Here is a 12,682-nt window from a genome sequence, read left to right as displayed (position 1 = left end):
ACCCGGACCACGGTGGACAGCGGCCAATGTGGCCAGAACGCCACGCGGTCACGAGCCACGGAGCCGCCCCCGGAGGAGCAGCGGCCCCCGCCTCGCCCGCGGGCCAACGCGGCGCGGGCAGCCCCGCCCCTGCCCACGTGGCGCCTCCTCACGCTACACCCCGGCGAGCCAATAGGCGGTCCCGGCAGCGAGTCCCGCCCCCGGCCCGCCGCGCCAGCCAATGGGAGAAGCCTGCGTAGCCCCCCGAAAGGGGCGGGGCGGCCCGCCCCGGCACGGGTCCTGGGACCCAGAACCGGTTTTAATTCTCTTCCCACGTCGGCAGGTCCCGGCTAGCGCGACTTCGTTTCTTTCCTGCCTCAGACAACGGATCATGGGGCTTCTGAGTGCCCGGCGCGGCCTGGAGTGGCTGCTGGGCTTCTACTTCCTCTCACACATCCCCATCACCCTGGTCATGGATCTGCAGATGCTGCTGCCGCTCGAGCTCTTCCCGGTCGAGGTGAGAGCCAGGGTAGATTCTGGATCCCGCTCGTCGACTTTGGGATCCCCCCGCGCGCTGAGGCTGTCCTGCGCCCCAACTGGCCTCTTCTTCCGCTGTCTCCCACCCATGATTTCAATTCTGGCCCCTTTCCTTCCCGCCTGCTGCTGTAGGTCCTGCCTGTCCCAGCCCCTACCTCCCAAGGGCTGAGGCCGGTATTGGTTCTTAAAAAAAAAATTATATATGTTGAAGATATATATGTATACATATATATATATATATCTTAAATGGGTATGCTTCCACATCCCACCTCTGGTCTGTTGGCAGTAGTAGAAAAAAGAACACAGAAGTAGCGGAGTGTCTCCATCACGTTTCAATTTGTTTTTAAATTGTTTCGTGGAAGAACTTGATCGTCTAGGGCTGGGGATATAGCTAAAGCGAAAGTTTTGCATGTGAGTGTTCGAGCTGCAGGGTCCCCTGAGCTTTTCCAGGAGCGACCTCGAATTCAGAACCAACCCCTGAGCACCTCCAGGTGTGGTCCCAAAACAACTTGATTAAATAAAATGTCATCTGATTCCAGAGAGAGAATCCAAGTAGAATTAGACCTGTCTAAAAGACATCCATAGATGAGTGGTGTGAAAACTGCAAAGCCTGAGAACTAAATGACCAACACCTTTCACACTTGCCCTGGGGGGGGGGGGCGTAGCGGATTGTGTGGAGGTGCCCCCAGGGTTGCTCTCAGCAATTTCCTTGCAATTTCCTTGGGAGTTTCTTGGGTAAACGCAAGGCATATGCTCAACCTCTTACGCTGTCTCTCACACCTCAAATCGGCCCTTTTAATTGAATGCTAGTAAGAATAGAGATACACGCGAAAAGCCCGTTTCGTGGTTATTGGAGAGCATTCGTGACCCATAAACTTTAATGCTTTTTATATTTTGGGGGACAAATTCTTGTTTTCTGCATTTACTTGGCCTCTAATCATTCGTGGAATTTCAGACCTCAGTTCTTTTCTCTCAATGCTTCTGTAGAACTTGGGCAAAACCTAACTTGTTAACTTGAAATTTTGATCATCCATGTTTCTCCTTGAAAATGCTTTTTTGGGCTGGAGAGATAGGACCTGCGTTAAGGCCATCGGCTTGCATCCCACCTCTCTCCCACCCCACCACCACCTTTTCAAATCTCAAGCACCCCATGTTGTCCCCTGTGCACCACCAGGGGTCACTCTTGAGCACAGAACGAGGAATAGTCCCCAAGCACCTCTCTGGATGAGGTCCAAAATCCAAGCCATAAAATGAAATAAAATTTAAATGCTTCCTGTGTAGTGGGACTTCTTATCCTGAGTTCCATGAACCGGTATGGTGAATGCATATGCGTGCCATGAGTTTTCTGGTAGAAGTCTAATTTCTGTCAATTTTCCCAGGTGTCTAAGCTTCTCCCAAAGATGAAAGGGCCCTCCTTCACCCTGTACCCCCTGACTCCAGAGTCTCTGGGTTTGTTTGAAGAACCAGGCTGACCTGGGAGGCCTGTGCCTGGGCACCGTATCAGTAGCATATGGCATGCATTCGGCTGCAGTCTGGGAACTTGGTTCTTCCCAGAACTCTTGAGTGTCTTGGCGGAGCCCAAGCTTTGGACTCTGGAATAGCATGGAGTTGGAGTACATTATAGGCACCAGCAAACGCAGTTTCCTTTTAGTGCTGGAAGACACCAAAAACACAGGCATGAAACAGCACAAATGTATTCTCTTCCAGTACCAGAGTTCAGGAGTTTGAAGGAACTCATCAAGGTTTCGGGTTGGTTTCTTCAGCGCACAGGGGAAATACCTGTGACTTGCGTTTCGTGGTTTCTGGTGGTGCCAGGGTTCCTTGGCTTGTCACCTCATCTCTGCTTCTGGCGTCACTCAGGTGCCTTTTCTTGATTAGGGTGCCACCAGGGACAGGGGGAGGGCTTGAGCAAATGATTAGCAGGGATGGGGCAGGGATAGATGAGGGACTAAACAGGCCTCACATATGCAAGGCATGTGCTTTATCACTTGAGGTACTCCCCTGCTGCCTTCTTTGTGTTTTTGTCTTTGTTGTGCAGCGGTGCTCAGGCCTGATTCCTGGCTCTGTGCTCAGGGGTCACTCCTGGCACCACCGTGTGCAGTGCTGGGCATTGAACCTGGGTCAGTTCTGTGGGAAGCCAGTGGCCCCAAGTGTTAGCAATAGATCAGAATAGCAATAGATCACAATAGATCAGATCAGTTAGCAATAGATTCATGATCACATTGTCCTTTGTTATTGGCTTTGTTCGGGGGCCACTTGGGTGGCCAATTTCTGGGTCTGTGCTCAGGCGTGACCCCTAGTGCTGTTCAGTGGACCATATATGGTGCTGGTGGAGTGATCTAGCCAGGGTTGGCTGCATACAAGGAGAGCATCTTAGTCCCTGTACTAGTTCTCCAGGCCCTGATGCACTTTCTTTACTCCTGTCTCCCCCAACCCACTTTTATTGCCCTTATAAAAGTTAATCTTGTGATCACAATTAGGACTCACCAGCAAATAACCTGGATAATCTCCCTGTCTCAAGAATCCTAATTGAAAAAAGCAAGAAAAAAAAAAAAGAAAAAAAAAGCAAGAAAAAAAAAAAAGAATCCTAATTGAGTCACATCTGTAAAGTCTGGCCCAAATAGTACAAATCACAGATTCTGGGGATTAGGATATGGACTTCTATGGCAGCCATTGTTGAGCCATGCAGGCCTTTGTAAACATGTTCTTTCCAGAACAGGTTGGCACAGTCCTTGAAGAAAGGAGTTTTCATGGTTTTCAGAACCCGTGTAACAAAATTCAGGCAAGGAGCCAGAGTAATTGTACAGAAGGTAGGGCGTTTGCCTTATACACAGCCTATCAGAGTTCGATTCCCGAATCCCATATGGTCCTCTGATCACTGAGTAATTCCTTAGTATTGCTGGGTGTGACCCCAAAACCAAACCAAACCAAACAAAAAACCTTTCAGTGGGTGGTGTGTGTGTTTGTGTCTTGAGGCAAATTTTGTTGCTTCTTTCTGGGGAAAAATAAAAGCCTTGAGTTGTTCTCAAGGTTTTCTTTGGAAAATTGCCAAAATTGAGTATTTTTTTTTCTTTTTTCCTCCAAAAATAGGAAGAATTTTCCTCTAGAACTAAACAGCTTGTGGGAAATCACATAATAGTTGGGCTAAAATTTGCAGATTAAGTATCTTGGTTGGAACCAAATCAATACTTGGAAAACTGTTATGAAACAGTAAGAATTTTGTTTGGATTGGAACCTATTGATTCTACAGGAAGCATTTTGTAGTATTGTTTGTATCTGGGTGGCATTGTATCTTTTTTGTTTTGTTTTGTTTTGGGGCCACACTCAACAATGCTTAGTGGTTATTCCTGGCTCTGCACTCAGGAATTATTCTTTGTGGTGCTCGAGGGACCATATGGGATGCCGGGGATTGACCCGGGTGTGCCACATGCAAGGCAAGCTCTCTATCCCCTATACTAGCCTTCTGCATTGCATCTCTTAAAGGAAAAATAGAGGCGCACCAATATGTGAAATAGTGAAATCATTCTGTGCCCTCCTTATAACTTAGAGAAGACAAAAACTACTTTGTGACAACTCCTGATTAAGAAAACATGTGGGGGCTGGAGAAATAGCGTAGCGGGTAGGGCATTTGCCTTGCACGCACTCGACCCGGGTTCGATTCCCAGCATCCCATCTGGTCCCCTGAGCACCGCCAGGGGTAATTCCTGAGTGCAAAGCCAGGACGTAACCCCTGTGCATTGCCGGGTGTGACCCAAAAAGGAAAAAAAAGAAAGAAAGAAAACATGTGTCCGCCAGGAGAATTTTTATTTATTTATTTTATTTTATTTTATTTTATTTTGCTTTTTGGGTCACACCTGGCAATGCTCAGGGGTTACTCCTGACTCTGCACTCAGGAATTATTCCTGGCGGTGCTCGGAGGACCAGATGGGATGCTGGGAATCAAACCCGGGTTGGCCGAGTGCAAGGCAAATGCCCTACTGGTGCTATTGCTCCAGCCCCAGGTGAATATTTTAATGGCTAACAATGATTAGTTGAGTCAAATGTGAGTCAGGCATAAATAGAAACAATTTTATTACCTTTTTCTGGTGTCTGATCTATTTTTTTTTAATGGCAATGCCAGGGATTGAACACAGAACCTCACATATTCGAATAATAGTTCTTCTGACAGTTGCATGCTAAAATTTTAATAGGAGTAAATGGTAAATTTTCAAATATTGTGTGTCTGTGGGACGGGTTTGGGGGTGTTGACCCACATTCAGCTGCATTCAGGGCTTACTTTTGGATCTATGGTCACTCCTGGTGGTACTCAGTCAAGACTACATGTGGTTCAAAAAAAAACCGTGTCCAGAATGTGCAGTCTTGGAAAAAAAAAAAAGAGACCACATGTGCTTCTGAGGACCAAACCAGGATTGGTAACCTGCAAAGGAAGTATTGTAACCTCTCTCTCTACCGTCTCTCTGGCCCTCCAGATAGGTCTTATTCAGTTGAATAATTTCCCACTTATTTCATGCTAACCACTGTTCTATAGACTATAGGTTCATTCTATATAGAGTTCATTTTATCTTACCACCAGTGAAGGTTGGCCCTACTTTAGACGGGAAACAAGTTTACTGAGACTAAGGATTTTGTCTTGAGTCAACACTCAGAGCCAGTTCTGCCCCCAGGTTCCATGTTTTAACTCTGCTGGGACCTGAGCGTAACTCAGTTCAGGGGGCTTCTAAGATTGTGAGCAAGTGATTGGGTCCTGATGACTATGGAGCTAGCTAATTTTGTTTGTTTGGGGGCCACACATGGCTCTGTCCTTGGGGATTATGCCTGGCAGTGCTTGGGGGACCATACGTGAACCAGATATTGAATTGGCTTCACCGGCATTGAAGGCACATGATCAACTTGTACTATCTCTCTGGCTTTTTCCTCCCTCCAGTATTCTATGAGGAAACAAACTCTTAAACATTTCTTCTAAATTGTTTCTTCTACAAATGAAGAAATAGCCCAGGTCAGTTCTCTGCCATTCCATCCTGAAAAGTGCTTAGAAGAAATCAAAGGATATTGCTTTGAATTTTAGTTTCAAATCAAATACAAATCCAAGGTCACTGGGTCAACAAATTATCTAGCCAGAGCCTTTGTGGAATCAATTTTATGCTACCAGAAAGTTTGTTTCTCGGGGCTGGAGCAATAGCACAGCGGGTAAGGTAAGGCCTTGCACACAGCTGACCCGGGTTCAATTCCCAGCATCCCATATGGTCCCCCGAGCACTGCCAGGAGTAATTCCTGAGTGCATGAGCCAGAAGTAACCCCTGTGCGACACCGGGTATGACCCAAAAAGCAAAAGCAAAAAAAAAAGTAAGTTTGTTTCTGAACATTTGCTTCTGCTCTGTAGTCAGATGCATTATCCATTGCACCATGGCTGCTGAATATTTACTTAAAGCTCCCTCACAGGACTCTATTTTGTGAGCCTTTATCTCTGATTAAAAATTAACAGGAAGATATATTTGGGTTTTCCATTGTAAACTAAATTCTTACCTTAGAAGTTGTCTTTTATTTGTCATGTATTAAGACATATTTGACTTCAGAGACAGGTGTGTGGAGATGGCGGCACACATATACCTGCTGATCCAGGATACACACGCAACACACACACACACACACACACACATCCAGGATACACACACACACACACACCCCCGCTAATCCAGCACACATTATATACACTGGACACACACCCGCACACACACGGGACAACCTCTCAAATCTCTTCCCCACCCACCCCCCTCCCCCACCTCCCGATCCAGGAGGTCCAGTGCTGCAGCCTTTCAGCAGTCCGTGTAGCAGGGACAGCCCAAGGCTTTAGGCTCCTAAGCAAAAGTCCAAAGTCAGATTCAACCCCCCCTTCCTCCTCTTAGGCCCACGTCATCATAACCTGTAGCTTTCATAGCTTTCATTTGGGGGCTCTCACCTGGCTGTGCTCAGGGGACTCTGCCATGCCGGGGATCAGACAGGCAGGTGGTTTACCTACTGTAGCATCTCTCCAGACCCTGGTGCTTTTGGCGTAGTTATGAGGGGTGGGAAGTGGAGGCAGGGCAGCAAGCTAGAACTAATTCCGTTAACTGTCCAGCCTTCATTCATAGCCTATAAGCTCTATAATTTATGGTTTGGGCAGGGTTAATAGGGTTAGTTCTATAAATATACTTCTGGGCTCCAGAAAAGAAAAACTTTTGACCTAGGGGAGTTGAGAATGAGGAAGAAACTGCGTCTGGGAAATTTGTTTTTGGTTTGGGGGCCACACCTGGCAGTGCTCAGGGTTTACTCCTGGCTCTGTGCTTGGGGATCACTTCTGGTGAGGTTCTGGGAAAAGGGCTCGAACCCAGGTTGGCCATGTGCAAAGTAAGCAGCCTACCTGCTGGCGCTCCGCCGGGATTCGAACCGGGTGGCCATGCGTTCGCACGGCCGCCCTGCTGCTCTACGCCCAACATCTGGAGCCAGATGGATGACTTCTGAACCCAGCAAGTGCTCCCAACCATGTCCCCAGAACAGCAATGCACTGGGACTGTGAGCTGGGCTATGCGATTTCTGGCAGAATTTTCCCTGGACTTTATACAGAAATCCAAAACCGCGCGGACGGAGACTTAACATTTATAATTGTCAGCAATGTGAAATGGTTCCTTCTGAACAGGTCTGACTTGGGGGGGAAACTACGAATAATAACAGTAAGTTTTTGTTGAAATATTGAAGGTTATTAATGTAGCAGCCACCTCTCTGGACTGTAAGCTAAGCAAAAGCCCCACGCTGGCCGACGCGGCGTGGCATACACCATACTATGAGGCTCGGGAAGGGGGATGACGGGGGAAAAAAAAAGGGAAAAGGAAAAAGGAAAAAAAAAAAGAAGAGTTATGTACTTGTAGCAGTGGGGCTACATATTTCTTCATTTCCAGCAATGGAAAACTAATTATCAAATGCTTCCTTGGTAGTAGGTCTGTCTCTTTTGGGTGGAAACTCCAACAACTATCATGAGTTTTGTAGTGAAATATGGAATATAATCAAGGTAAAGAGAAAATGAAGTGAAATTCAATAGTAATACAGTCGGGGGTAGGGGGTGGGGGCGCGGGGTATAGTGGGGTTTTTGGTGGTGGAGTATGGGCACTGGTGAAGGGATGGGTGTTTGAATATTGTATAACTGAGACATAAACCTGAGAACTTTGTAGCTTTCCACATGGTGATTTAATAAAAAGTTAAAATAAATCTTGGAGAAACAGAAAAAAAAAAAAGCAGCCTACCTGCTGTACAGGTCCCAGAGTTTGGGGGATTTAAACAAAAATAACATCTTTACAGAAGTTAGATTTATCTCCCTTTCACCTTCAATCTCCCCAGAAAAACAAGGCCGGCCAGCTTATTTTTGTTTTGTTTTATATTGGGGCCACACCCAGCTATGCTTAAGGTGTACTCCGGGCACTGTGCTTGGGGATCACTCCTGGATCACATCAGGGTACCCTCTGTGGTTTCGGGGATTGAACCCTGGCCACATATAAGGCAAGTGCCTAACCCACTCTACTATCTCTCCAGTCCCTTAGTTTTGTTGTTTGAGAACCCTGGCCTTCAGTTTGGTGTGCATTTGCTATATGAAAGGACAGATACCAGAAATACCAGAAATAGTTTCCCTGTCTGCTTTTCAAGATTTTGGAGTTTTCTGTTTGTTCTCTGTTTTTTGTTTGGTTTGATTTTGGATCATATCCAGTGGTGCTCAGGGCTTGTTCCTGGCTTTGTGCTCAAGGATCACTCCCAGTGGGCTCAGGGGACCACGTGTGGTGCCAGGGAGTGAGCCTGAGTCTGCCACGTGCAAGGCAGAAATGCCTTTTTTACTATATTATTGTGCCAGCCCCCCCTCCCGCTATTGCTCTTCTAAAGAACATTGTTGCTGGTATCTGTCACATTTGTGTCCCTTCCACAACCATCCTATGAATTTTCTGAGTGGCAGATACTGTTGTCTCAATAATGGGTACACCCCAGCTCTCTCCTGGGTCAGGACCAAAATGCCTGTTAGCACAAAGGGACTACAAGAGCTGAGGGAAGCTTCACCAAGACCGTGAGAGTTAGATTCTGTTCAGGAAAACCAGCGGGGTACGCCTCTGTGCCGGGGCCCGCAACAATGGATTGGAGCCACCAGGATTCAGTATTGTGCTCATTGTGATTGTCTTTTTCCAGCTGAGAAACCTGATGCAGTGGTATGCCAAGGAGTTCAAAGACCCGCTCTTTCATGACCCTCCGTCGTGGCTGAAGTCCTTCATATTTTGTGAGCTCCTGTTCCAGCTGCCTTTCTTTCCCGTTGCAACATACGCCTTCTTCAAAGGTTGGTAAATGATGGGAAAATCTTTCTGCTCTGGATTGGATTGGCTCCACATACCTTTGGTACAGACTCTCTAGGGCCGTGGTTCCCGTGATTTGGACTAGGGTGATACAGTTGCTGATGGGGCCAGGACACTATTGTGCCTCCAGCTTTTCTCTGCCATTTCAAGACTGCGCAATCCTCAGAAAGACTCACTCATGAAACTCAGGGGCCTCTGCAAGAATGAACTTGCTCTTTTTGTGTGTGGGAGAACATACCTGATGATACTCAGGGTTTATTTCTGGTATAATCTGGTCAACCCCAGATTGACCTATGCTTGGCTCTGGGCTTGGGGATTACTATCTGTGGTGCTTTGGGGACCATGCGGTATCAGGGATCAAATCAGGCTCTGCTGTATGCAAAACATATATCGTACAATCTCTCCTGCCCCAAATTTTTCTTTTTTTGCTTTTGGGCCATTCTTTGCTGCGCTCAGGGCTGACTTCTGGCTCTCACCTCAGGGACCACTCCTGGTGGTGCTCAGAGAACTATATGGGATGCTAGAGATTGAACCTGGATCAGCCATGTACAAGGCAAATATCGCATTGTCCTATTTTCTGGCCCCCAAGTTTTTTTTAAAAATTGCTTTTATTTTGCACCTTTGAATTACATCTTTTTTTTTTTCTTTTTGGGTCACACCCAGCGATGCTCAGGGGTTACTCCTGGCTCTTCACTCAGGAATTACTCCTGGCGGTGCTTGGGGGACCATATGGGATGCCGGGGATTGAACCCGGGTCGGCCACATGCAAGGCAAACGCCCTACCCGCTGTGTTATCGCTCCGGCCCCTGAATTACATCTTAATGGTGCTACATGGACCTACCTGCTCATTTAAAACTCCTTCTCCCCATGTTCCCATCTGCCTATTGTTTTTAAAAAGAAAGTGGCTGTCCCCAAGGAAGTGATAACAGAGTTTGTACAACTTGTTTCCTACAAGAGTCATACCATCTGTTTTCCTTTTTTTTTCTTAAATTGAATTACCATGAGATACATGGTTACAAAGTTGTTCATGATTGGCTTTGTCATGTCAGACAATATTCCAACCTTGTCCCTTCAACAGTGTACATTTCCCGCCATCAATGTCTTGTATCCTCCCTCCACTGCCCCCCACCAGACTGCTTCTAGGGTAGGCACTTATCTTCTCTCACTCACTCACTCCTTCCCTTTCGGGCATTACAGTTTGTAATATAGGCAATAAAAGGCTATCATGTATATTCTTTTACCTCCTCCCAGCACTCTTGTCCAGAGTCATCATTTCCAACTGTCATTGTCATATTGGTTCCTTTTATTTATTGGGTCACACTAGGCGATGCACAGGGGTTACTCCTGGCTGCACACTCAGGAATTACTCCTGGCGGTGCTCAAGGGACCATATGGGATGCTGGGATTTGAACCTCGGTCGGCCGCGTGCAAGGCAAACGCCCTCCCCGCTGTGCTATTGCTCCAGTTCCTATTGGTTACTTTTCTATCCAGCTGCCCTCCACCCCCCCACTCATCCCCCCACCCTCCGCCAGCACTTGAGGCAAGCTTCCAACCATGGACCAGTCCTCTTGGTACTTATTCCTACTGTCCTTAGGTATTAGTCTCATACTGTTTTTTTATAACCACAAATGAGTGCTATCATTCTATGTCTGTCCCTTTCCTTCTCACTCATTTCACTCAGCATGATACTGTGTCCATCCATTTATAAGTCAGTTTCATGACTTCATTTTTCCTTGTGACTGCGTAGTATTCCATTGTATAGATGTACCATAGTTTCTTTATCCAGTCATCTATTCCTGGGCACTTGGAGGGTATTTCCAAATTCTGGCTATTGTAAATAGTGCTGCAATGAACACAGTAGTGCAGATGGCCTTTCTGCATCTGAGCCCATCTCTAACAAGACACAATTACCAGATGCTACTTGTGGGACTCCCGCCCACATTTTAGACCAAACCAGTTCAACTAGTTTTGGCCATTTTATTGCCCAAGGGTGTTTGTTTTTAGTTCACATCCAGCTGTGCTCAGGGGTTACTCCTGATGATGCTTGGGAAACCATATGGGTCGTGGGGAATCCAACCCAGGTTGGCCAAGTGCAAGGAAAATGCCCTCCCTGCTGTCCTATCATTCAGCTCTGAGAGAATGTTCCTGAATTAAAAGTCAAACCCAACCTTGGTTTTTTGGCCATCAGTGTGCATGTGCTGGGCTCCAGCTAGTTTATGTTTACGCAGTACTATAAACTTCATTATCCATTTGTTTCCACTTGGGAAAAAGGTAGAATGATCTGGCTGAAGGGAGCTGGTAGAGAAGCTAGATGGTGTCATGAACATCTCTGGGGCCAAGAACAGACCTAATGCTTCTCTTCTCTTCCCCCTATGACCTCAGGAGGTTGCAAGTGGATCCGCACCCCAGCGATCATCTACGCAGTTCATACCATGACAACGCTAATTCCAATTCTCACCACGTTTCTATTTGAGGATTTCTCCAAGACCAGTGGTTTCAAAGGACATGGGCCAAAGACTCTGCGGGAACGAATAGCCCTCGTATCCATCTATGCTCCCTACTTTTTCATCCCTCTCATGCTTCTGATTTTCATGTTGCGGAGCCCCCATTACAAGTATGAGGAGAAAAGGAAGAAAAAATGAGAAGGCACTACTGGCCTCAAGGAGAGATGCCTACGGGCAGTTTCCTATTGACCCAGTACCAGGAAAACTGCTCAGACCCCAGTCTTCAGTAGCATTTGGAACACACCAGCAGCATTACACCAGGAGCAAGAACTGGCAGGAAACAGGTCAGATCCCCACATCTCCCTGGGGCACTGGCACAAACAGACCAGCCTACCTGAGGAGGGGCAGAGGGATCTGGGCTACTGTATAGGGAAGTTATTGTACCTCACTATGCCCAAGTTCTACTGCAGGGTTACTTAAAAGCAAGACCAGGCCAGAAACTGGACAAACATCTGTGAAATATGGGCTCCTTGGGCCAGGGGCGTGACTTACTGGTAGAGCATTGGCCCCGTATATGAAGCCCTGAGTTCAATCTTTTGCACTCCACATACACACACAAAATTATATATGTATGCACATATATACATATATGTATTTGGCATATTCATGAATCATTTATTATTTTGACTCTCTATATATGTGGCTAAATCAGCAAATTGAACAATAGGATGTTCCTGTCCATTTTAAAGTTTGAAATTATATTTCTTTTTAATACTCATTTAAAACTCAAGGAATTCTTCACCCCTAAATGGAAGGCTCAGCCCTACCATAACTTTCAGTCAGAAAAAAGGTTCAACTGAAATGTGTTGTTTCTGTCTTCAGATTTATTTTAATCTTTTCAGGTCTAGTTTTCTCTATTTTCACAGACCACCTGGCCTAAATCCCTTTACTCTGACGTCTGTTACATCAGACCCAGTTTCGAACCTCCTCCGAGATTACCGTCCTTCCTAGCACAGCTCAGTTTTCCTGGCCTGTTCTTAGTCAAGGCAGAGAGGGCAGCTGGGTATGGTATGTCCAGTATGTACAACTGGGTCACTTCACATGACATCAGCGTTCTTGGCACTTGCAAACATACACTAGAGGCTAACTTCAATCCTGTGAACATTCCCACGAGACGGTAGCAGCCAGTCCCAGTCAGTTCCTCCCTTTGCCTGTTTTGCTCCCAAGCCACACGGGTCGGACCACTGGAAGAAGTGTCTGGTCCACTCGTGTGCCTGGTCCAAATAAAAACAGCTGCTGACCACCGCCTGGTTTCTTTTGTGGGTGAGGGGCTAAGGGGTCTGGAGTTAAACAGAACACTTC

The 12,682-nt window shown here is 46.7% G+C and overlaps 1 protein-coding gene across 1 annotated transcript; it reads left to right on the top strand.

Moving 5' to 3' along the window:
• Positions 1–258: 258 nt before the first annotated feature.
• On the top strand, positions 259–12,625 carry TMEM97 (transmembrane protein 97). Its single transcript, XM_004605034.3, has 3 exons — positions 259–496; positions 8,716–8,860; positions 11,259–12,625. The coding sequence occupies exons 1-3, from the start codon at positions 371–373 to the stop codon at positions 11,516–11,518; spliced, it is 531 nt and encodes a 176-aa protein (XP_004605091.3). The 5' UTR covers positions 259–370; the 3' UTR covers positions 11,519–12,625.
• The last annotated feature ends 57 nt before the right edge of the window (positions 12,626–12,682 follow it).

This window comes from Sorex araneus, chromosome 3, assembly GCF_027595985.1.
Source record: "Sorex araneus isolate mSorAra2 chromosome 3, mSorAra2.pri, whole genome shotgun sequence".
Lineage (NCBI taxonomy): Eukaryota > Metazoa > Chordata > Mammalia > Eulipotyphla > Soricidae > Sorex > Sorex araneus.
This window is presented reverse-complemented; position numbering and strand designations above follow the sequence as displayed.

What these genes read in the sequence shown, in the direction of transcription:
- TMEM97 (XM_004605034.3), top strand. Translation starts at nt 371, where the DNA reads ATGGGGCTTCTGAGTGCCCGGCGCGGCCTGGAGTGGCTGCTGGGCTTC. An exon ending in TCGAGCTCTTCCCGGTCGAG is followed by an intron (nt 497 to 8,715) that starts GTGAGAGCCAGG and finishes GTCTTTTTCCAG; the next exon opens with CTGAGAAACCTGATGCAGTG. An exon ending in AACATACGCCTTCTTCAAAG is followed by an intron (nt 8,861 to 11,258) that starts GTTGGTAAATGA and finishes CTATGACCTCAG; the next exon opens with GAGGTTGCAAGTGGATCCGC.